This window comes from Balaenoptera ricei, chromosome 3 (assembly GCF_028023285.1).
Source record: "Balaenoptera ricei isolate mBalRic1 chromosome 3, mBalRic1.hap2, whole genome shotgun sequence".
Classification (NCBI taxonomy): domain Eukaryota; kingdom Metazoa; phylum Chordata; class Mammalia; order Artiodactyla; family Balaenopteridae; genus Balaenoptera; species Balaenoptera ricei.
Window position 1 is genome coordinate 55,887,600 of NC_082641.1, and position 26,283 is coordinate 55,913,882.

Below are 26,283 nucleotides of genomic sequence, written 5' to 3' on the forward strand. Positions count from 1 at the left end.
GTAATGGATTGTTGGATTTTTATCCGTTGTTTCCAACCTATTGCATCTTTTTAAAAGCTTTATTTTTAAGAATTTATGTGATTTGGAATTTGAATACATATAGATGTGACAAATAAACTTGGAAGTTCTTTTTAAGCAAGTCTCTGTGTTTTGAACTACAGAGACTGTAATGTGTAGAGAGGTGAATTTTATAATATCTTACTAAGGATATTTTGTACTTAGTATAGGCTATTTAATTGTGGAAAAATTTGAAGGTAGTGTCTTTTTCTTATAGTAATGGAATTATCAGTCAATCTTAGGCTGCTAGATGTTTATTTGTAGTAATCTGCATGTGCAAATACTTGAAATTAAGTTTGCTTGGGGAGGGGGTGTATTCACATAGTATTTTTAATGCTCCTTATAATTTTGGAGGTTAGCTTTTCTTAAACACAGTTCAGATATTCACTTAAAACCTTACTTTCTCTGGTATCTTTTCTTCTGAAAGGCATTGAAAATTAAGTATTTCAGTAATCGGCCAGGGCCAACACCTGGATGTCAGCTGCCAAGACCAAACTGTCCAGTGGATGCTTTAAAGGAGCAGTCCAATCCAGCCATGGCAACAAAACGGAAGAGAACAGAGGCCTTGGAACAAGGTAAAACTCTCATTTTCACAAGAAATGAATTCAGAAAACTCCAGATAGCTAATATATAGCTAGTGACTGAAGGGCAGCTAAGAAATGTAGACTGTGAGCTGTTTACTTGTATAAATTTAAATTGGATAAAGTGGAGTGTAGTGTTTTAGCTATGTTTACTTCCATTGAGAATACTTACATCATGCTTTTTAAATGGACATGGGCACTTTTGAGTATACCTCAGAGTTACAAGTACTACTATCCATGTGCACCCTACTCTTTTCATAAATTCCTGCTGGTACACTGTATGCTTAATGTTTAACTAGTGCTATTGGAAAATCAAAGCGAGTAAAAATAGAGGTAGTTGGAATGCAATGACTGGTTAAAATTGCTATAAGATTAAATGTAAACAACCTCATTTTTCCCCCCAGGAGGATTACCCAAGAAGCTAATTTTTTAGTTACAGAGAACACTGGACAGTATTCTACTACTGAAGGAGATAGTGAAAAAGGCAAAATAGTAAACATTAATAAATGCTTTAAAAGAAATTTGTAAATATTCTATACATGTAAAATATGTAAAACTGGGTTATTTTATTAAATGTATTTTAAAACAAACTTAATTCTGATTTTTCTGATTAGAGTGCAACAGTAAGATAAGTTTAATTCTCTGAAATGTAGAGTTGAAAATGCATTTAAGGAATTCTTAATAAAAATAACTATCAGTTATTTTAATGATCTGGCCCATACAGCATTACAGATTTGTAGTAAAGGGGGTATTATTTAAAAATAGAAAGATAGTAGTAATATACCAAATACCTGCTACCCTGACTTAACATATGTTAATATACTAAATAGGAAAAAAAAAATAACATTACAGATAAAATTGAGCTCCCTTTAATACATCATTCCATTTTATTTTTTCCTTTTTACCCTCCCCAAAAGAGAATGGCTCTCAGGAAATGAGTTTGTCCTTCCATGATTTTACACTGCTATTTTATAAGAATGCATGTAGTAGTATACAGTACTGTTTTGGGTCTCAGAATTTCAGTGGTAGACGGTACATCTCATACAGCATTTTTATTCTTACTCAAAACTTTAAAACTTAGTTCCCCGTCCTGTAGGTCAGTTACCTCTCATGGCTCAACTGTGTTTTTTTTGCATAGGCCAATATCAAGGTGTCAGTTGGACTCTGGGCTCTTCTCTGAGGCTCTAGGGAAGAATCTGCTTCCGAATTCATACAGTTTATGCCATTTTAATGCACATGCCTCCTTATCCTTGCTGGTTGTCGGCCAGGGGCCTCTCTTATCTTCTTAAGGCAGTCCACTTGCCTTGTTGCATGTCACTCTCCATCTGCAAACCGGCAACAGTGTCAAATCTGTCTGGCTTCCTCATCTGCTGCCAAGAGAGAAAATTCTGCCTTTTTTTTTTTTTAAGGACTCACCTGATAAATGATGTCAGCTTACTAAGGGCTTAATTATACATCTTAAAAATCCCTTCATAGCAGTTCCTAGATTAGTGCTTGAATAATCAGGACAGGAATCATGAGAGGGCCATCTTTAGAATTCTGTCACATGGACATTTAGGTTATTTAAAAAGGATTGTTTATATGCACATGCAAGCGTTTCTCTAATGTACATACTTAGAATTGTAATCGTGAGGTCATAGTGTGTATTTTCAATTAGTGTTGATATTGCCATATTTCTCCAAAGTAGTTGTATCAGTTTACACCCCCAGCAGCTGTTCAGTAGTTCTTAAAAATGAAGAAGCCCCTTACCTTACACTGTATACAGAAACTAACTCAAAATATATCAAAGACCTAAACACCAGGCCTAAAACTATAAAAATTCTTAGAAAATAACATAGAGGAAAAGCTTCATGACATCAGATTTGGCAGGGACTTCCTGGATATGATCCCAAAAAGCACAGGCAACAAGAGTAAAAAATAGACCATTTGGACTATATCAAAATTAAAAGCTTGTGTGCATCAAAGGAACATAATCAATAGAATGAAAAGACAACCTATGGAATGAGAGAAAATATTTGCAAATCATGTATCTGATAAGGGGTTCATATCCAGAATATGTGAAGAATATATGTTGTTATAGCTCAACAACAACAAAATCCAAATAAAAAATGGGCAAAGGACTTGAAATAGACATTTCACCAAAGATGATATAGAAATGGCCAAAAAAGCCCATGAAAAGATGCCCAACATCACTAATCATTAGGGAAATGCAAGTCAAAACCACAGTGAGATTACCACCTTATACCTATTAGGATGGCTACTACCAAAAAAACCCAGAAAATAACAAGTGTTAGTGAGCATGTGGAGAAATTGGGACCCTTGTAAACTATTGGTGGGAATGTATAAAAACAGTGCAGCAGCTGTGGGAAACTGTGGTGTTTCCTCAAAAAATTTAAAATGGAATTACCATATGATCCAGCAGCTTCACTTATGAGTATATGCACAAAAAAATTGAATGTGAGATCCCAAATGTATGCATTCATTAACCTTTATGTAAGAATCTATTTCACTTCATAATCTCTAGCATTCATAATGTTTGGGGTCTTTGCTAATTTGGTATCTCATTCTAATTTACTTTTCTTTGATTTCTACTGTGTTGCTAATCATATATAATCCCTCCTTTGTGAACTGTTGGTTCAGTTTTTTTTTTTAATACAATTTTTAAAGGTATTTTCCATTTAGTTATTACAAAATATCGGCTGTATTCCCCATGTTGTACAATACATCTTTGAGCCTATCTCACACCCTATAGTTTGTACCCCCATTCCCCACCCCTATATGAACCCTCCCCCTGCAACCACTAGTTTGTTCTCTGTATTTGTGAGTCTGCTGCTTTGTTGTTAAATTCACTAGTTTGTTGTATTTTTTTAGGTTCTACATACAAGTGATATCATGCAGTATTTGTCTCTGTGATTTATTTCACTTAGCATAATGCCCTCCAAGTCCATCCATGTTGCTGCAAATGGCAAAATTTCGTTCTTTGTTATGACTGAGTAGTATTCCACTGCATGTATATATATACAACATCTTCTTTATCCATCATCTGTTTATGGACACTTAGGTTGCTTCCATACCTTGGCAATTGTGAATAACGCTGCTGTGAACATTGAGGTGCATGTATCTTTATGAATCAATGATTTTGGTTTTTTTGGATATATACCCAGGAGTGGAATTTTTGGATCATGTGGTAGTTCTATTTTTAGTTTTCTGAGAAACCTTCATACTGTTTTCCACAGTGGCTGCACTGGTTTACATTCCCACCAACAGTGTATAGGGTTCCCTTTTCTCCACACCCTCACCAACATTTGTTATTTGTGTTTTTGATGACAACCATTCTGACAGGTGTGAGGTGATGTCTCATTGTGGTTTTGATTGGCATTTCCCTGATGATTAGCAATGTTGAGCATCTTTTCATGTGCCTGTTGGCCATCTGCATTTCCTCTTTGGAAAAATATCTTTTCAAGACTTCTGCCCATTTTTTAATTGGGTTGTTTGTTTTTTTGATGTTGAGTTGTATGAGCTGTTTATGTATGTTGGACATTAATCCTTTATCATATCATTTGCAAATATTTTCTCCTGTTCAGTAGGTTGTCTTTTCATATTGTTGGTTTCCTTTGCTGTGCAAAAGCTTTTAAGTTTAATTAGGTCCCATTTGTTTATTTTTGCTTTTGTTTCCTTTACTTGAGGAGACTGATTCAGATTCTTTGTCCATTTATCAATTGGAATATAAATTTTATCAATTTATTTGAGTTTGTTTTATATACACACATACTTCTTTCTAGTTTTTATAATTTGATTTTTTTTACACTTCCCACTTTGGTATTATTAAATAATCCCAGATCCTTCCTTTCCCTACCTTTTATGTTAAATTATTATATATACTAGGTGTGTATGGTCTTTATCCGATTCTCATTGACCTGCTGTTACATTGTTTTAAATGATGTAGCTTTGTATTACCATCAGGACTTTTTTTTAATTTAATTTTTGTTTTATATTGGAGTATAGTTGATAGGATAATACATTTTAATATCTGGTAACAGTAGATCCTCATTATTCCTTTTTTCAAAATGTATTTGCCAATTTTTCAGCTTTTATTATTAATGCCAACCAGTGCTGTTCCTGTAACACAACTATAAATGGTTTATATTGTTACCTTATTATCCTACTGTTAGCTATCTAATTAAGTAGTAATTTCTTTTCACTAGAGATCATTTCACTAGAGATTAGTTTTGTAACTGCTGACAAGGTAATGCACTTCCTTTGATATCATTGTGATGCTATTAATATAGTAATATTCCCAAAAGGTATTAAAGATTATTACTATGTAATATTTCTAGAAAGAGAAAATAATTTTAAATGGCCTAAAATTCAGCATCAAAACCAAGAAGTTAATTCAGAGTGGCCTAAATGCCAGAATTCTGCGTAGATCTGGCTACAGAATGTCACCACTCTGACGAAAAGGAAGCTATGAAATAGGTAACTAGCAATGACTTTGAATATATTGCTGCCAAAGTCCCACCATAATAACTTTTTTATTGAAGTGAAGGAAATTATTTTTAAACTTTATATGGCAAATGAAAAATCCAGAAAAACACAAAACCAGATAAATGTATTCCAAAAATTAACATTCAGTCACTCCTGTTGTTGCTTGAGCCAAAGATCTCTATAAGTCAATCTAAATAGTTAATTTTCTTATCAAAATCACTATTTGTTTTTAAGATGTTGGCAAATACTGAAAATTTCAAAAATATAGTAGTGAAATATGTCAACACAGAATACTAATAAATTTCTTGTAGAGAACATTTATTTAAGCTGCTTCCCCAAATTTAGAAATACCCGGAAAACATACAACTTCTGAAGATGTAGCAACATTTACATGGTCTGTTTTCAAAGTCTTGATATAAACAGCTCTCAGTTCTAATTTCAACTGGTTTGTCTTCAGTACATGATATTTGATGGCAAAGAATAGGATCTTTTAAGAGTTCTTGTGTAGTTTTGATCTGTTTGAAAGTGCTGAACTGAACAAATGCAGCCCACAGAATTAAAAATTTGAACACTTGAATGTACAGGATCACGTAAAACAGGGAATTCTGAAGTCTTCTGCCAGGGGTTTTTTAATAATGGAGAATTGTCTTTCATAGGATTTTTTCCTTTATTCTCTTTTGAGGTGGTGCCTTTGTCTTCCAAAGCCCGAGCAAGCATGTAACTAACTTTTCTTTGATGAGCCAAAGCTTCTTCTTTATCATTTAACTGCATGCACACAAATTAAAAACGTACCAGTTAGTAAATCACAGAGTACAGAGGTATAGTCAGAAGTATTTCATGAAAATGTTCAATCTCCAATCTAAGCCAGTCAGTATGAATAAATCAATTAGGTGTCCACTGATTCCTAAGCATTAATGCTACATGTTACTGAGGATTTTTTTTAAAGGAAAAATAGAAAACAGCATTCTTTCTGTTGAAAAATTTTTTAAGTCATCTGAAGAGAGAGGAGAAAGAAGAAAGTATATATTTACATGGTATGTGTGTATATGTGTATATATGTATATATAATACCAACATGTACTTACCTCTGTGAAAGAATGTTGAAGTTATTTATATAAAAATTTTAATATTTTTATATGCAAATAAACTTTAATACTCTTCTATAGATAAGTATGTTCATATAACATGAGTTTCTTTGTATAGTCATCTATGAAATTGAGGATAACAGGACCGATTTCAGGGTTGTGGTAATGATTAAAGGATAGAATGCATGAGGAAGTTCCTTGAACACTTGAAAAATTCCTGAATATATAAGTCTTGTCATGAACTGTATATGTAACTGCAGATGACGGAGATGCCTGGACTTAATTTCAGGGAGCCTCCTCTTTTCAGAGGTGGAGCTTTAAAGCTGCACAGGAAGAACACGGATGGGAGAAGTGGGAAGCATGTGTGGGGTGTTAAAGGAGATGAAGATCATAATTCTGGAAAATGGTACCTGAAATGGGAACAGAGCATAAAAGTCAAGTATAGAGCGATAAAGAGTTGAATTAATAGGAAGGAAAAAGATAAGCTCATCCACAGCCTCTAACAAAAAGCAAAGATACTAACCAAATCTATTAGCATCTTAAAGACTTCCTGAGGATCATGCTGGTCATCAGTACTCTTAGAACTGTTTTCCAAAGGGAGCATACCCAACAGTTTCTGCCCTAAGGTCTTCTTACTCCTTTGTGATGGTAACCCTAAAATGGAACATGAAAATCCAGCTGAGACACAAAAAGACACTCACTGAAGTACTTCCAGAAAAAGGGGTAAGTGTGAACCAAGGCTAATTCATTCCTAAATCAGTCAGGACCTTGTCCTCTTCAGGTGACCTCTAGCACGAGTGAGTCAGGCAGCACAGTGCAGTGGGAAAAGCAGACTTTAGAGCCAGGATGGCAAACGCAGGTGAGAGGCCACAGTGTGAGAACCCAGAGCAGCGCCCTGCCACTCTCATTGCTCAGCAGCTGCCCATGGGAGAATGCAGCCTGTGCTACCTGATAATCTCAGTCTTCCAAAGGAGCCAGCAATCCACATCTGCATGTGAAATCTCCCAGTGTGAAGGTTAGCCACCTGCCCACAATATTTGAGAACACTGTTCACTCCCAACAAAACATGTCTGCAGACAGGTGGCCTCTGAACCATGCAAACTCTGCTTTAGAGCCAGAAAGACCTGGACTTGAATCCCCATTTAACCACTTCCTAATGGTATCATGTTGGACAAGTTCTCTGAGCTACATGTCCTCACTTCCAGAATGAGAATAATAGTACCTATGCTCTATTGTTGGGTTGCTGTGCCATTAAATAATAGAGCACGGGCTGGGGGAAGGGAGTGGGCAGTTAGTATTGAATGGGGGTACAGAGTTTGGGAAGATGAAAAAGTTCTGGAGATGGATGGTGGTGATGATTATACAACAATGTGAATGGACTTCTTGTCACTTAAAAATGGTTAAAATGGTAAGTTTTAAGAAAATGGTTCTAAAGAACCTAGGGGCAGGACAGGAATAAAGACACAGACATAGAGAATGGACTTGAGGACACAGGGAGGGGAAAGGGTAAGCTGGGACAAAGTGAGAGAGTGGCATGGACATATATACACTACCAAATGTAAGATAGCTAGTGGGAAGCAGCCGCATAGCACAGGGAGATCAACTCGGTGCTTTGTGACCACCTAGAGGGGTGGGATAGGGAGAGTGGGAGGGAGACGCAAGAGGGAGGAGATATGGGGATATATGTATATGTATAGCTGATTCACTTTGTTATAAAGCAGAAACTAACACACCATTGTAAAGCAATAATACTCCAATAAAGATGTTAAAAAAAATGTACCTACTTAAAAAAGAATGGTAAGTTTTATGCATATTTTATCACAATTAAAAAAAACAAAACAGTTGTGAAAGCACCTAGCCCAGCTACTGACATATCGCTTAAAAGTCCACATCCTGCAATATGTACACTGATACTCTTCTTCATCCATAGAAAGGATGCAATTTGTAGCAGAAAATACAAAATTTATAGATTTATACAAAGCAAGTTTCAAGAATGTTTTTAGAATGCTCTGCAAATGGTCTAATGATCAGATAAAGTCTAAAGGGACAATTCCCTTTCCACCCAATCCTGATAAACCCCAGTGACTGGGCCACACACCTGACCTTCTTCAATAGCAGCTGTGGCCAAGGGGAAAAGCCAGACAAGCTGACCAGCTCACCAGTTCTGAGAGTGGATGAATCTGTCTCTATTTTCAAGCTAAAAACAAGGAAACATGCTTATACGCTCTCTCTCGGAACTTGTCTAAGCAGCTGTATCAAGAAGAAAAGTTAACATAGTGTTAACCACAAATAAGAAAATGACCTGTAACAATCATCTTGTACCAGATTATTGAAGTATATTAAAATGAATCAAAGTCTTATCACTAAGAAACTCACAAAGAGCTACTAAACCTTTTACGGACTTGTAAAGGCTCTTCAGAGATGAACTAGTTATTTTAAATGCTGCTTCCAGTCTCTCTCAGTACCTTAACGGAAAGCAAAGATTGGGAGCTGTACCTCTCAAATCATATTTTCTATGGAAAAGTTCCTGAATTCTGTAAAAAGCTAAGAAAGGCAGGAATTCTGGAATATAAAATGAGTACAAGTGCTGAACTGAATATGAAATCTACCGCTTCTTTCTCCCTACTCTTCTCTCTACCTTCCATCAAAACAAAATCAGATTTTCAAAGGGATTTGACTTCAGTTAACACAAAACACCTAGGCTGCCCTCTAAGAGTATGTATACCTTTGAAAATTTTGCAATCCAGCTCCTATCAAGGGCCTCACTGAAAGAAGAGGTGCTTGAGGAAGATCACCTACACATTTGTTGTTCACGGTAGAACTAGATATTCTTAATGTTTTCCACCAATTCCTCAAAGGCTAATAAGTACGTTGGACTATGTTAGCTTATTCCCCTGGCAAATCACTTACCTTGACATTAAGGTTATACCTTTATCTTTTATCAAGGAATTATTATAGAAAACAGCCACGTAAATACTAATTTTTTATCTATTATAAGTGACTGTTGAGGAATTAGCCATTATATTTGCTCACTGGCCTCTGTAAATCTCATATCAGAAAACACCTTTAGAAGTTAATTTCAGTACAATGTGGAATGCCTGATTAAGAACGAACAAGAGCTGAGGAACATTATTTCCCCCCTTTTGCCCTGACTTCCACCTGACTCTAAATACATAGCTTTTATAATCTGCTTTCACAGTTCTTGTTTACTACTTCTATTTTTATTATCCCTATAAGCTATTTCTTAACACTTCAGCAAAGAGATGGGTAAAGTTTAGTTAATGAAGCTAAAATTCACAACACTTGACCCATATACTAATGCTAATATGCACTGTTTGAAAAGAGATATTTCAAACAAAATTAGGTATCTACTATTAAAAGTTTCATTTTTAATACTATAAGATTCTTATTGGTCCTAAATTAATCTGAAAATGAGAGATACTGGAACTAGGATTATAGATTTTGTCAAAAAAGATTTAGAAACAGGGTCATGTCAGAATTTGAATACTAGAAATTTACACTTCTTAATAAACTTCACTTTAATCTTTCTTGACTGATAAATGGTTTCAAATTGGAATTTTAAATTGAAGCCATATGAAGCCTACTGAATAATACTTACAAATGAAAATTGAGATTGACCATTTAGAGAAACTAAAATTTCTAAAAAACAACAGCTACTTTGTTTATATTGGACAGTCTACATACTTCAATGGCAATTTATTCTCTCATGCCATTTTTATATATTTTGTTTACACTAATACCATAATGACTCCAAAATGGCCATGCACTTTTGATAGGCTTGTGAACCAAAACCAAACCTTAACTTCTGTTTCACTTTTTATAAGAATATTTTATTAATTTGTCCAATTTAAGATTATTCCTCTACTGCTCAGTGTCTCCTTCCAAAGTCACACATTTCAATAAAGTTTAATTAGATAGATAAATTTAATGTTGGGTTCCACTGTTGGGTTCTAGTGCTCTTATTATAAATTTTTTCCACTAAAAATCTCTACTAAAAAAGAGATTCTCCCGTTACTTTATGGTTTCATCTGCGTAAGGAACACCCAGTGACTCCTTTTTTCCCATAGTTGTTACATTTTTAGATAAATCCTAACTATATGTGAAATTTCAATTATATTCACCATATTAACTGTGCTTAATCAACTATGATTATAACCAAAAACAACTGAAATTACACCTGATTATTACCATTATAATTCATATTTACCATCATCTTTAAGGTGCTTCCAATTTGTCCCTTTTGTTGCTTTCTTACACATTTTATCCATTTGTGTCAATCTTAGCGCCTGGTCATTTTTCCTCATTAATTGTTGCTCAAATGCAATTCTGAATGCATCTGCCATTATGTAGGCTTCTTCTTTACTCTTCTGCAGAAGTTCCAACTGGTTTTGAAAGAAAGTTTGAGAGGTGTTAGAGGCAAAACCAGAACAATTCTTGCCTGAATGCTGAGTCAGATTAGCAAATGCAGTCTCCCTGCCTAGTAGGAGTCTTCTGCCTGCCCTTGATCTATTGCATCCACTTAATCTAATTAGTACATGCCATTCTCTTCTGCAGTAGCTGCCCACTCTGAACTAGATTACCAGGAGTTTCTCTTGTGCCTGTCAGTTCCCTGGTAATCCTACTCCTCTTAGACCTCAATATCCTAGACGGGCCTTGTGTATGTCCTGCCCAGCGAGGAAGAAGGGAGGATGCCAATGGCTGCATTTCAGTTCTGCCTTGGGCCATGCCAGAAAATACCACTGAAAACAATTATGAATACCATCTTTCAGATACCTCCCACAGCTGCCTCTGATCTTTGTAATCTTACGCTTTTCCTGATGAATTGCTAATGTTTAGCTGTTTGCTTTCATATATACTCTGAAGACTAAATTCCAAATCTTCAATAAAAACATTTTAAAAATTATGGTCCATACTGTATTTGTTGTGAAAGCCTAATTATAATGGCAGCTATCATTTGATTAAATGCCAGGCATGGCCCTGTGCTAAACATTATATGTCTACCGTTTTTTATTTTTCACAACAACCCTCCAAACTAGTTATCAGCCTCCATTTAACATATGCGTCCAAAACCACAAAGCTGGAAAATGATGGAGCTGAGATTCAAACCTAGGTCTGGCTGGCACAAAGGTTCCTTCCACTGTACCTTGCAGCTTTTCTAATAAGCTTCATGTTTATCTCTCGGCTAATCAGTGTTGCACATACTGGTGATTTTAAGCATGTGTGCCTTTTCCTCTAATATCTAGTAATTTTAGGGCCACGTATAGACAAAAGAAATATGAACTTAGGAAATATTAACTAAAACACAAGCAAACAACTTTTCGTGGCTGCAATATCGTGCCAAGTAATGTAAACAAAATCCAGTTTATACGTTAATGTTATCATTTAAAACTAAGGATAAGTTCCATAGCCAAAGACTACCAAATTAAGCTAATTATTACATATACTTCCATTTATTCTACTTTGTGTTAATGGAGAAGCAAAACCAAAGCTTTTACTGTTTTGATAACACAATACCTCCTGTTTGACCTGAAGGAGCATTTTCTGAGTAGATGCTGCCAGTCTGGCACAGGTACAGGGGCTCCCTCTGGGACCGTGACAAAGGCAGGCTCCCAGAACTGCAAGCTTTAAATCCAAAAGAATTATCTGTTACTAAGTGTCACATTGCTCAGCCGTACACAAACACGGGGCGCACACACAAACCCATGCACATTTTATTCAAGCACCTAATTCAAAGAAGCTGCAAAGGAAAACAAAAATAGGAAGCTGAGACCATGATTTCAGGACCCAAGGGGAAATGAACTACAAATGAGGAGACTGTTATTACTTGGAACAAAAATACACAGGAATTCTGCATTCCTTCTGCGCACGCTCCGAAACCTTGCACTTGGTACCAGTTTCCTACACTTCCGAGTTCTTGGCAGGAACTAGACCTAACGAAGTGAATATAAACATCCACAATATGGATTTCCTGTGACTGGGTTTGGCCTTGCTACCCAGCGTTCATTACTGTCAGGTCCTGCCAGGAGAGATGCATGCTCAGAAACGATGAGTGAATTTTAAGGAAAACAATCATCCTGCCACTCCTAAAAAAATGGTCTCTGATCATGTAATAAATTCTTATATATTTCTTGGCTCAGCCACTGTTCTGGAATTGCATATGGCCCTGATCCTTCAAAACCTGTCTTTGGATCACAATGAAGAAACGAGTCCATGTGGGTCACTCCTGGTTGACCACTGTAGCCAGAAGAAAAGTAAGAACTGTTGTACTTTTTTTTAAAACCCATTTTGGCAACTAACCACAAGTTGCTTTCCCAAAATATTCCAACAGCTTCCAATTTAATGGAGGCGGTCTATGTAACATATTGTGCCATATCTTTTAAAGTTTCATGTGGAACATACTATAAAATTATTGTCTAAGCTTCCTGCTGCTATAAATTTCACATGGACTGGCTTAAAGTAGAATCTTATTTTAGAGACTGTTTAGACAGGAAGATTCCACGGTCTCTCTTAATGTAAAGGCTATTTCAGAAAATTCCTTCTCGCATTAATGATAACTGTGAAGTACACAGTGAGCTTTCAGTTGACTCAAGTGTACAAATGGCGGCTATGTGGCAGATTGGTATCTTCCCTTTTCAACTTCCGGCTCCTGATAATTGTCCCTGTGAAAGTTGCCAAAAGCAACTTAAGACCTGGGTAGGGCCAATATAAACATGCAAGGTTTCTGCAAGGACCTCTGCATCCTAATTCTATGTCCTTACCTCAGTGCTCCTTCATCAACTGGCTCAGGGCCCTTCTTCTTGCCTGCCATAAAGTTACTTAGAGCCTACTCAAAATTATAATAAAGCACGCTTTTTCTGAACTTTCTCTCCGTTCAGTTTCTTTTATTTTTCTTTTTTTTGCTATTACACTAGTTTTCCACCCAGGCAGTAGAGCATGGTGATCAAAAGCACAGACTCTAAACTCTACCTGGGTGTAAATCCCAGCTCCACCACTTAGTAGCTTTGTGACTTTGGGCAAATCACTGAACCCTTCTGTGCAAAAATTACCTCATTTGTAAAATAGGGATTTAATTGTACTCACCTTATTTGGTAGTTGTGAGAAATTAAATGTGTTAATCTATGTGAAGCACTTAGAACAGTGCCTGGCACTTACTAAGGACTATGTATTTGCTATTATTAGTAGTAGTTGCTTTATTTGAAGTTCTATAATAAGTGAATGGCTACCCCTTCTCACTCCACTGGTAGGCTCATTTCTCATGAGTCCCCAGGACACTTGTAAGACCTTTCACACCTCAGTAAGCAATTAGCAATGCATCAGCAGATCTTTGTCCTGGACCTGGCTCAACCCCAGAGTGACTGCATCACTTTGGGAAAGTAACTAAAACTATCTGAGCCTGAGTTTCCTCATCTGTAAAATGGGGATAATACCTGCTTTGCAGCCCTCACAAGACCATTACCAAGATCAGATTAAAAAATGTGTGGGAAAGTACTCTGATGCTGTAAGCCTCTACCCAGGGAAGATACTACTAACATACTTTCTGCTAAAGCTGTAGAAAAAGGAAATAAAAGGGACAGGAAGTGGCTAGCACATCCCCTAATGTCCAAGAATGCTGTGCCTGAAAGGTATGGTACCAGCAAGGCTGAAGAGTGGACCTCGGCCTCTCTCACCCTCAGTCTCAAATTGCTAAGTATGGTTCTATCCTAGAAGTGGAGCTGATGGCGACAGCAGAAAGAAAATGGAAGTGGAAAATTTCCCTCCTACTAAACTTTCATACCTGCTTACCTACCTCAAGACCTGAAACCTCGGTAAAGCCACTTGTGTCCTGGCACATGTTTTCCTGAGCCATCTTCTGCTGTTTGATATCAAGCAGGGCGAGGGCCTCCAAATACTGTTGATTCAAAACTAGGAAGGGCCATGTAAGAAAGTGTTAGGAGGTCTAACCCCAGCCTCACCTAATCCAGTTAAACCAACACCACATACTCACTTCTAAGCAAGGGATATACAACTACCCACAAAATCTGTCTCCAACCAGAAAATCTGATAGAATAGTGGGTATCAAGTGAGTTAACACTAGATAAAATGTTATTTTTAATGTGGAAATAACTTTGCAACCAAAGTCTGGTCTTCATTTGCTCAAAGAAAATTTGTAGGATTTTCAAAAAGAGAACATACAAAGGCTAATTATCCACACTGTGAGACGATCAGATGATGAAATCTCATATATTGTATTAATGTCAACTGTACCAGCTCTCCAAACTCTATCAGACTTTTCTTTTAGTTAAGAGTTTTCACAAGAGGCTCTCAACCCAAATATTTAGAACAAGAGGGGTCCTGCTATTTACTGGAAAGCAGAATAACAGTAACTTTCCCTCTCTTCTTGTAGGGTGGAAGGATAGGGAGGAAGGGACAGGAGTAGTGGTTATGAGCAACTTCTGTCCTGGCACCAACCTAACAAGGGGGAAATCACTATCTGCTCAAATCACTGGTGTGGAGAAGCATATCTGTGTGTGCAGTTCTCACCCAGGGCATTGCCACAGTTCACTTACTACACTATGTAAAGTGCCGCTCTCAGGCCCATGACCTGACTGAGCACTCATTTTACGCCTTTCAAGCCACCACTTTAAAATAGTTTCTGCTGGGAATTCCCTGGCGGTCCAGTGGTTAGGGCTCCGGGCTCTCACTGCCAGGGGCCCAGGTTTGATCCCTGGTCAGGGAACTAAGATCCCACATGCCACATGGTGTGGCCAAAAAAAAGATTTCTAAAAAGTTGGTACCACCTTAATACTCTTTCATTAACTTTTGTCATATAGTGACTCATTATATAAAAGATATGCTCTGTGTGTGTGTGTATATGCACATACATCTATAAATTTCAAGTTCTTAATGAGTCAAATAATATTTTGAAAAATATTTGTATTAGTGACAAAGTCACAGAAGACACTTTTATGAGAAAAAATTATGTTGAATAACTATACAATTTTATACTTTTCCTACTAGATTCCCAATAAACATACACCTACTCAGGTTCCTCAAACATCAGGTGCTCTACCATTTTGTTTACACTGAGTATAAAAGCTAAAGGATAAAGGGAGAATCAGGAGAAACTGCTTAATGGGTATAAGGTTTTATTTTGTAGTCATGGAAACGTTTTAGAACTAGATGTTTGTGTTATGAATTGTTCACTTTTAAATGGTTAATTTTAAGTTATGTGAATTTCACCTCAAATTTTTTTTTAATTCGAAAACCTAACTGATCAAACCCACAGCCAACATCGTTCTCAATGGTGAAAAACTGAAACCATTTCCTCTAAGGTCAGGAACAAGACAAGCCCATTCTCACCACTATTACTCAACATAGTTTTGGAAGTTGTAGCCACAGCAATCAGAGAAGAAAAAGAAATAAAAGGAATCCAAATCAGAAAAGAAGTAAACTGTCACTGTTTGCAGATGACATGACACTATACATAGAGAATCCTAAAGATGCTACCAGAAAACTACTAGAGCTAATCAATGAATTTGGTAGAGTAGCAGGATACAAAATTAATGCACAGAAACCTCTTGCATTCCTATACACTAATGATGAAAAATCTGAAAGAGAAATTAAGGAAACACTCCCATTTACCATTGCAACAAAAAGAATAAAATACCCAGGAATAAACCTACCTAAGGAGACAAAAGCCCTGTATGCAGAAAACTATAAGACACTGATGAAAGAAATTAAAGATAATACAAACAGATGGAGAGATACACCATGTTCTTGGATTGGAAGAATCAACATTGTGAAAATGACTATACTACCCAAAGCAATCTACAGATTCAATGCAATCCCTATCAAACTACCAGTGGCATTTTTCACAGAACTAGAACAAAAAATTGCACAATTTGTATGGAAACACAAAAGACCCCAAATAGCCAAAGCAATCTTGAGAAACAAAAACAGAGCTGGGGGAATCAGGCTCCCTTACTTCAGACTATACTACAAAGTTACAGTAATCAAGACACTATGGTACTGGCACAAAAACAGAAATATAGATCAATGGAATAGGACAGAAAGCCCAGAGATAAACCCATGCACCTATGGTCACCTTATCTTTGATAAGGAGGCAAGAGTATACAATGGAGAAAAGACAGCCTCTTCAATAAGTGGTGCTGGGAAAACTGGACAGCTACATGTAAAAGAATGAAAATAGAACATTTCCTAACACCATACACAAAAATAAACTCAAAATGGATTAAAGACCTAAATGTAAGGCCAGACACTATAAAACTCTTAGAGAAAAACACAGGCAGAATGCTCTGACATAAGTCGCAGCAAGATCCTTTGTGACCCGCCTCCTAGAGAAATGGAAATAAGCATAAACAAATGGGACCTAATGAAACTTAAAAGCTTTTGCACAGCAAAGGAAACCACAAACAGGACAAAAAGGCAACCCTCAGAATGCGAGAAAATATTTACAAACAAAGCAACTGACAAAGGATTAATCTCCAAAAAATATACAAGCAGCTCATGCAGCTCAATATCAAAAAAACAAACAACCTGGACTTCCCTGGTGACGCAGTGGTTAAGAATCTGCCTGCCAATGCAGGGGACACGGGTTTGATCCCTGGGCCGGGAAGATCCCACATGCCACGGAGCAACTAAGCCCGTGTGTCACAACTACTGAGCCTGCGCGCCTAGAGCCCGTGCTCCGCAACAAGAGAAGCCACTGCAAGTGAGAAGCCCGTGCACTGCAACAAAGACCCAATGCAGCCAAATTAATTAATTAATTAATTAATTTTTTTAAAAAAATCCAAAAATGGGCAGAAGACCTAGATAGACATTTCTCCAAAGAAGATATACAGATTGCCAACAAACACATGAAAGGATGCTCAACATCACTAATCATTAGAGAAATGCAAGTCAAAACTACAATGAGGTATCACCTCACACCAGTCAGAATGGCCATCATCAAAAAATCTACAAACAATAAATGCTGGAGAGGGTGTGGAGAAAAGGGAACCCTCTTGCACTGTTGGTGGGAACGTAAATTGATACAGCCACTATGGAGAACAGTATGGAGGTTCCTTAAAAAACTAAAAGTAGAACTACCAGATGACCCAGCAATCCCACTACTGGGCATATACCCTGAGAAAACCATAATTCAAAAAGAGTCATGTACCACAATGTTCATTGCAGCTCTATTTACAACAGCCAGGACATGGAAGCAACCTAAGTATCCATCGACAGATGAATGGATAAAGATGTGGCACATATATACAATGGACTATTACTCAGCCATAAAAAGAAATGAAATTGAGTTATTTGTAGTGAGGTGGATGGACCTAGAGTCTGTCATACAGAGTGAAGTCAGTCAGAAAGAGAAAAACAAATACCGTATACTAATACATATATATGGAATCTAAAAAAAAAAAATAGTTCTGATGAACCTAGGGGCAGGACAGGAATAAAGACACAGACATAAGAGCATGGACTTGAAGACACGGGGAGGGAGAAGGGTAAGCTGGGGCAAAGTGAGAGAGTGGCATGGACATATATACACTACCAAATGTAAAACAGATAGCTAGTGGGAAGCAGCTGCACAGCACAGTGAGATCAGCTCGGTGCTTTGCAACCACCTAGAGGGGTGGGATAAGGAGGGTGGGAGGGAGATGCAAGAGGGAGAGGATATGGGGATATATGTATACATATAGCTGATTCACTTTGTTATACAGTAGAAACGAACACAACATTGTAAAGCAATTATACTCCAATAAAGATGTTAAAAAAAAAAAACCTAACTGATGCACTTCTTCTCTTTTATCCTTAAAATATGTTACTTCAAAATATTAGCACTTTGTCTATTGATATTGTATTCTTAACATAGGACATTCTATATAAAACTGATCTTTTAACATAGTATTTTTAAAGAATTATCAAAATACCACTCTACTTACTTGTATTTTTAGACTTGAGCATTTTAATTTCTTCTGTTTTCAGTTTCAAAGTTTCTTTGAGGACTGCATTTTCACAGTTTAGCCTGGAAAAAAGTACCCCCTAAATAACTAAAACATTAATACTTTGTAGGTGAATGAGAACATTTAATCCCATAATTAGAACACGAAAACCCTAATATAATTTTTCTTACATCAAAACAGTCTAGAATTTATATATGTAATAAAATAAAAATTTAAAGGAGTGTGGTTAGACTTTGAACTTACTCTTAACCCTTCTGTATACTCAGCTGAGAAAGTATCAGAACCAGAAATACCTCTAAGTCATCTATTTTGAACACTCATTCTCTTTACCAAAGTTTCAGTCAAGTTAATAACCATTTGAACACCAACTACATGCTTAGGCCACCTTCCAAAATTTGCATAAAAAGATACATAGGGAGGTACAAACTTCCAGTTGTAAAATAAGTAAGTCCTGGGGACGCAATGTACAGCATGAAGACTGTAGCTAACAGTTATTGTACAGTATTTGAAAGCTGCTAAGAGAGTAGACCTTAAAAGTTCTCAACATAAGAAAAAAACTGTAATGATGTACAGCAATGAATGTTAACTAGATTTATTGTGATGATCATTTTGCAACATATACAAATATCAAATCATTATATTGTATACCTGAAACTAATACACTGTTATATGTCAATTATACCTCAATTTAAGAAAAAGATACATAGGGAGCTTTATCTATTGAATGAAAATTGGAATTACTTACAAGAGTTCCTAAATTGCCCAGCATCGGACTTCCCTGGTGGCGCAGTGGTTAAGAATCCGCCTGCCAATGCAGGGGACACGTTCGAGCCCTGGTCCGGGAAGATCCCACATGCCACAGAGCAACTAAGCCCACAAGCCACAGCTACTGAGTCCGCGTGCCACAACTAGTGAGCCCGCGTACCACAACTACTGAAGCCTGCGTGCCTGGAGCCCATTCTCCGCAACAAGAAAAGCCACCATAATGAGAAATGAGAAGCGTGCGCACCACAACAAAGAGTAGCCCCCACTCGCCGCGACTAGAGAAAGCCTGCATGCAGCAACGAAGACCCAACACAGCCAAAAATAAGTAAATAAATAAATTTATTTTTAAAATAAATAAATAAATAAATTTGTTTTAAAAAATAAATAAATAGCCCAGTATCAGAGGCTTAAAAAATTGCGCTTTTGTAATTAAAAACAGTCGCCAGATCATCTGGTCTAATTTATAACTTTAAATAAAATACCTATCAAGACATGATATTCCTAGGGAATATTACATGCTGTGCTTGGGACAGGCCTCATATCATTAAAACAGTGGTCATGAAGTTAAAGTTTCTCAATTAAAAGTGAAATGTGGTTCACATCACAAGAAAAAAAAATTCTGTAACCATGTATGGTGACGGATGTTGACTGTACTGTGGTGAACATTTTGTGATATGTACAGGTGTTGAGTCATTGTGTTGTACACCTGAACTAATGTAATATGTCAGTTATATCTAAAAAACAAGAAATGTAAATCTAAGACATTCCCTTTCCATGAATTACCTACAAATTAATAAAACGTGAAATCAGTTTCTCAAGCAATGTCTATAGCCCTTGAGGAATAAAGCACTTTTTTTTCCTTTATAAATTTATTTATTTATTTATGTATTTATTTTTGGCTGCGTTGGGTCTTCATTGCTGTGCGCGGGCTTTCTCTAGTTGTGGCAAGCGGGGGCTACTCTTGGTTGCGGTGCATGGGCTTCTCATTGCGGTGGCTTCTCTTGTTGTGGAGCATGGACTCTAGGCATGCGGGCTTCAGTAGTTGTGGCTCGTGGGCTCTAGAGCACAGGCTCAGTAGTTGTGGCTCACGGGCTTAGATGCTCCACGCATGTGGGATCTTCCCGGACCAGGGCTCGAACCCGTGTCCCCTGCATTGGCAGATGGATTCTTAACCACTGTGCCACCAGGGAAGTCCTAAAGCACCTTTCTTAGCACAACCTCTTCCTAGGACTCTAGGTCTGTGATTCTCAAACTGAACTCTGAATAATTCTAAGCTTATGAGGACGTTCAGATGCTCACAAACATTTTATGAGATGCATGCAAACTACTTTATAAATTAATTTTAAAAAACAACCTACTTGAGAATCTGCCTGCCAATGCAGGGGACACGGGTTCGAGCCCTGGTCTGGGAAGATCCCACATGCCACGGAACAACTGGGCCCGTGAGCCACAATTACTGAGCCTGCGCGTCTGGAGCCTGTGCTCCGCAACAAGAGAGGCCGCGATGGTGAGAGGCCCGCGCACCGCGATGAAGAGTGGTCCCCACTTGCCGCAACTAGAGAAAGCCCTCGCACAGAAAAGAAGACTCAACACAGTCATAAATAAATAAATAAATATAAGCAGTCATTTACATTAAAAAAAACAACCTACTCAGGGACTTCCCTGGTGGTCCAGTGGTTAAGACTCCATGCTCCCAATGAAGGGGGCCAAGGTTTGATCCCTGGTCAGGAAACTAGATTCCACGTGCCACAACTAAGACCCTGCATGCCACAACTAAAGATCCCGCATGCCGCAATGAAGATCTCATATGCTGCAACTAAGACCCAGCCCAGCTAAATAAATAAATAAATATTTAAAAAAACCAAAAAACCAAAAAAAAAAAATCACAACCTACTCAGTCAAATGCATTAACTTTGCTGTCTGGTTAACTATTTTTGTGCAGACCTCACTATAAAGCATCCTCTGCTAGTTCTGCCTAACTGAAGAGCATCCTAAGAGATAACCTGTTGACTAAGTGTAAATCTGTGTATGTGAATCAGAATTTTCTGGGTTCTGTGCAGCCAAAACAAAATACAAAAGAAAAAATTGGGTAAACAACACTATCACACTGGCAAATATCATAACGTATGACACATTCTCTTGATGAGGCTGGGGGAAACAAGCAGTCTCATGAGTTACCGTTAGGAATGCAAATTGGTACAAGCCTCATAGAGAGGAATTAGGCAACGTCTAATAAATCTACATATGTATCTACCTTTTGACCCAGCAATTCTACTTCTAAGAATTTACCTTGAAAATACATCTCCAGCAACACAAAAGTATATGTCAAGGCTATTTATTGCAGCATTGTTTATAATAGCAAAATAATGGAAACAATCTAAGTGCCTATATATAGGAGAGTGGTTGAGTAACTATTTCACAGCCGCACAATCGAGTGATTTCCAGGATATACTGTTAAACAGAAAAAGCACAAAAGAGTATCTAGGGCTTCCCTGGCGGTGCAGTGGTTGAGCGTCAGCTTGCCAATGCAGGGGATGTGGGTTCGAGCCCTGCTCTGGGAAGATCCCACATGCCACGGAGCAACTAGATCCGTGAGCCACAACTACTGAGCTCTGCACGTCTGGAGCCTGTGCTCCGCAACAACAGAGGCCACGATAGAGAGAGGTCCGCGCACCGCGATGAAGAGCGGCCCCCACTTGCCGCAACTGGAGAAAGCCCTTGCACAGAAACGAAGACCCAACACAGCTAAAAATAAATAAATAATAAAAATAAAGGAATTCCTTTAAAAAAAAATCTATTAAAAAAAAAGAGTATCTACAGTAAACTACCTTTGATGTAAGAAAGAAGGGGAAATAAACATACATAAACATACATATACCTGCCTATTTGTGTAAACAGAAACAGAGGAAGGATAAATCAAAAAATAGTAAGATTGATTATGTACAAGATAGTGAAGGGAAGGAGGAATGGCAGGACATTGGGAATGGGGTAGAGGGGCAAAGGACACTTCTCTGAATGTACCTGTCTGAATACTTCTGACTGTTGGAAGCATGTCAATGTTTCACAAAGTCAAAAGTAGACAAACAAAATAAATAAGTAAATTAATAAGGATAGTGAAAAACTCTAAAACAGAATACAAATGGAAACAAATGAACTTAAATGAAGAGAATAACCATACTGAAGATAAGAAAGAGGAAACTAACCAAGTAAGTTTTAAACACTGTATTTTGACCATATACCTTCAGGCTAAAAACAAAACTGTAAACAAATATGGAACTCTAGTTAATGGGTTTGATTTTACAATGGTATGTATTAGCAGTTCTAAAGTTACCTTCTGTATAGTCTATGATGGAACAAATAAGTAAACATACAGGATAACAGGAGCCAGGTTTCTCCTTGTGGGACTTACAAATGCAGAGAGGGGCAAGGCTAAGATGAACCCTGTGGTGGTGCTCTGCAATTGGAGATATGAGTATGATCTCATTGATATGTGACAGATACATACATACATAAATGATAAAGAGACAGGTAGATAGATGATAAATCGATGACACAGACAGACAGATAGATAGATGCATATATATGTGTGTCTGCATCTGTGTATTTTCCAACTCTGTCCTCTGAGAGGAACTCCACGCAGTGAACCCTCAGTAGTACTGAGCACACCTAGCACTCAGATCTTGATTTCTAAACACCATTCCCCATTAAAAGGAACTGCTGCTCCTTGAAGAAATACCTAATATTGTAGGCATACTGGCCTAGAATATCTTGTACCAGAACGCAAGAAAGTGCTCAAAGAAAAAGAGATGTCAAAAAGTCACAGGAAGGACTTCCCTGGTGGCACAGTGGTTTAGAATCCGCCTGCCAATGCAGGGGACACGGGTTCAATCCCTGGTTCGGGAAGATCTCACATGCCACAGCTAAGCCCGTGCACCACAACTACTGAAGCCTGCGTGCCTAGAGCCCGTGCTTTGCAACAAGAGAAGCCACCACAATGAGAAGCCCGTGCACCACAACAAGGAGTAGCCCCCGCTCACTGCAACTAGAGAAAGCCCACAGGCAGCAACAAAAACCAACGCAGCCAAAAATAATTAAATAAATAAATTTATTTAAAAAAAAAAAAAAAAAGCCACAGGAACACCTGTGCTTGATGGGGCTCCCACTGACCGAAGTTGGAAAATTTTAAACATCAAAAGAAATTATGGTAGTAATAGCTTTTAACCCACTGAATAATACAAGAATCCCTGAATCCGTATTGGTATAAACAAACAAACGAGAAGGAAAAACTCTTTTTTACAGTAAAATGCCGGCATACAAATGTAGAAGGAATAAGAGAATTAGAAAATTACCATTTGGCAACCATTGTAGTAATAATTGCTTCAGGTAGAATATCAGTGGATATAAAAACGAGTGGGTGAAAAGTCTGATGAGTCACATATATTTACATAATTTTCAAGTATCTCTCCACAAGATGCTTATTAATTACAAGGGGAAAAATAGTGACTTAATCGTGCAGAATGAGGGCAGACGCCATACCTTAACCAAGTGATCAAGATTCACATCCTAGGAATAGGACAAATCAGCATCACATGCCTCCTGATATGATGCACTAAGAATACATTGTTTCAGTGGTAATATTGCCCAAAATGCATAACCCAATTCAATCCAGAAGCATCAGATACCCTCATTGTAGGATATTCTATAAAATAATGGGCCTGTCCGCCTCAAAACAATGTAAAGGTTATAAAAGATAAACACTGAAGAACTGTTTCAGATTAAAGGAGACTAAAATTTAGACGTGACAACCAAATGCAACTTGTGGTTCTGGATTGGTCCTGAACAGGGGAAATTGTTTTTTCTCTTTTGCTCTGAGAACATTATTAAGATAGTTGGTAATATAAAGAAGGTCTGCACATTAAATAATAGTATTGGGTTAAGGTCTTGATTTTTAGAACTTTATTATGGTTATAAATAAGAACGTCCCTTTTAAAAAAAAATACAAACTAAAGTATTTAGAGTAATGGGACCCTATATATGCAAAATGGTTCAGAAAATATTACCTCTATATTTATGTATTTAACTACAAAGAGAGAGAAAGAAAGGAAAAAAGAATGATAAAGTAAATGTGGTAAAGAGTTAAAATTTGGAGAATCTTGGTGAAAGATATACAGGAGTTGTTCTATTCTTAAAACTTTTCTGTAAGTCTTCAATTATCTCAAATTAAAAGTTAAGAAGTAATAAATTTAAAAATTAGGTACTAAAGCCACCTATAACCCCAGATACCAAAACAATTTCTCAGTGATTAAATTATAGCATATTCATAAGGTCAAAGTTATTAAATAAATTCACACTAATACAAGAGTTGCTCAAAAGACTTTGCAAAAACAGTGCAAGGCTAAAATAACTTGGGAAACATGGCTCTTAAACTGTATTTTAATATACAGTTTATACTAGTTTTTAAAGAAAGAAAATTAACAGTAACGGTAAAATATGGAACTGGTAAGTGGGTAAGCAATATGAATCTTATTTTATTTTATTTATTTTTTGGCTGTGCCACGTGGTTTGCAGGATCTTAGCTCCCCGACCAGGGATTGAACCCGGGCCATGGCGATGAAAGCACCAAGTCCTAACCACTGGACAACCAGGGAATTCCCTGAATTTTATACTTAGTGTGCTCAAAAAAGAAGAAAGCCTAAGCTACATTTGAATTATACACAGTTTAAAAATTTCCAAAGAAAAATTATGGAATAATAATATACAAACCTGTCATATTTTTGGATCCAAGATTCCTCTATATTTTTAAATCTATTGCGATCAAATTCTATTTCCCACTGCAAGGCATTTATTTCCTATAGAAAAAAATTAGCACTTTCAAGGAAATTACTACAAATAAATCATTTCATGACTTATGAATATCTGAAATAAATCATTTAGTCACTTCACAGAAATAGGTTAAAGACGAAAAACTAATTACTGCTCAAAAAGAGTCTATGACATTTGTAAACACATATGACATGCCTCTTTAGCACTCAAAAAGCTTTGCTGAAGTTTACTTATTATAGGGAACATTTCAAATTTGCTGGCCTGAACCTAGATTTCTCGCTGCCCACAACCCATGCAGACCCCAACATATACTCCTGGAAGTCTGAGCCCAGGACACTCCCACCAAGGGAGAGTAAAACAGGAATAGGAATATGACCATCTAGGGTGATTCCTAACCACCTTTTTAGTGAAGAGGAGATGGTCAGAAAGAGGCAGGCTCTGCAGGGCAAGCAGAAGAAGAAAAATAGGAAAAGAAAAACAGGAAGTGTCAATTTGGCAGGCTTAGCCCATGTGACAATCTGTTTTGGATTATAAGCTCCAAAAGGGAAGGGACTGTATGAAGTTGAAGTACACCTAGCAGAGGGTATGCACAAATGACATATCCACTGGTACGGTGATTTTTAAGGGAATTCTGTTTGAAAGCTTATTGAATTGAACAAGTCTACGCTATACACTATATGTGGTCAAATACCTTCTCCAAGGATCTCTTTTGTTCCACAGTTTTTTGAAGCACTGCCTGGGTATGACTTGTGGCTTTGCCAAATATTGCCTAAGAAAAATAAAGATTGTATCAGTATAAATTAAATTTCCAATCACCCTTATATGCAAGGTGAAGTTCACATTTTTATTTTAAGACAGTAGAAAATTACCTTGAGATGAGATTCCCACAGAGACCTTTTGTATAGTTTGATAGTTCAAAAGTCAGAAGATCTTGGTTTGGTTCTTTCCCAATGAACATGAGAATGAATGAATGGATTTTGCACACAAAGACATGTACATGAACATTCATAGCAGTATTATTCATAATAGCCCAAAATAGCTATCAACTGGTAAATGGATAAACAAAATGTGGCATATCTATACAATGGAATATTATTTGGCAATAAAAAAGGAAGAAAGCACTGACACATGCCACAACATGCATGAACCTTAAAAATATGCTAACTAGAAGAATCCAGAGGCAAAAGAATCTAGACATATACTGTATGATTCTATTTATGAAATAGAAAAGGCTGGGGATGGGAATGGGAATAACTGCTAATGGGTAAGAGGTTCCTTTTTTGGGGTGATGGAAATGTTCTAAGTTAAGTTGTGATGATAGTTACACAATTCTAAGTTTAGTAAAAATAAATTGTATGCTTAAAACGAGAGAAATTCATGACGTTAAGTTGCATCTTAATAAAGCTGTTTTAAAAATCTATAGCTCAAAAAAAAAAAAAAAAACTATATTAAACACTAATGCTTTTATTTTAAAAGCTAAAACCAGGGAGTTCCCTGGTGGTCTAGTGGTTA

The 26,283-nt window shown here is 37.0% G+C and overlaps 2 protein-coding genes across 4 annotated transcripts in view; one reads left to right on the forward strand and one right to left on the reverse strand.

Moving 5' to 3' along the window:
• CDK7 (cyclin dependent kinase 7) overlaps positions 1-1,228 on the forward strand; it is a 33,994-nt gene extending 32,766 nt beyond the window's left edge. For both annotated transcript variants that reach the window (XM_059919333.1, XM_059919334.1), the window contains 2 exons: positions 485-632; positions 1,043-1,228. In XM_059919333.1, coding sequence (XP_059775316.1) covers positions 485-632; positions 1,043-1,071 — 177 coding nt within the window. In that variant the 3' untranslated portion in view covers positions 1,072-1,228. The remainder of the gene's footprint in view (positions 1-484; positions 633-1,042) is intronic.
• A 4,117-nt stretch (positions 1,229-5,345) lies between these two features.
• Positions 5,346-26,283, reverse strand: part of CCDC125 (coiled-coil domain containing 125) — a 32,822-nt gene continuing 11,884 nt past the window's right edge. Inside the window, exons 7-14 of one of the 2 annotated variants that reach the window (XM_059916524.1) lie at positions 25,463-25,540; positions 24,712-24,797; positions 18,163-18,245; positions 14,016-14,131; positions 11,744-11,851; positions 10,437-10,611; positions 6,732-6,862; positions 5,347-5,888 (exon numbers count right to left, since the gene is read on the reverse strand). In XM_059916524.1, coding sequence (XP_059772507.1) covers positions 5,577-5,888; positions 6,732-6,862; positions 10,437-10,611; positions 11,744-11,851; positions 14,016-14,131; positions 18,163-18,245; positions 24,712-24,797; positions 25,463-25,540 — 1,089 coding nt within the window. In that variant the 3' untranslated portion in view covers positions 5,347-5,576. Of the gene's footprint in view, positions 5,889-6,731; positions 6,863-10,436; positions 10,612-11,743; positions 11,852-14,015; positions 14,132-18,162; positions 18,246-24,711; positions 24,798-25,462; positions 25,541-26,283 lie in introns of both variants that reach the window. The other variant, XM_059916525.1, reaches the window with a different exon arrangement.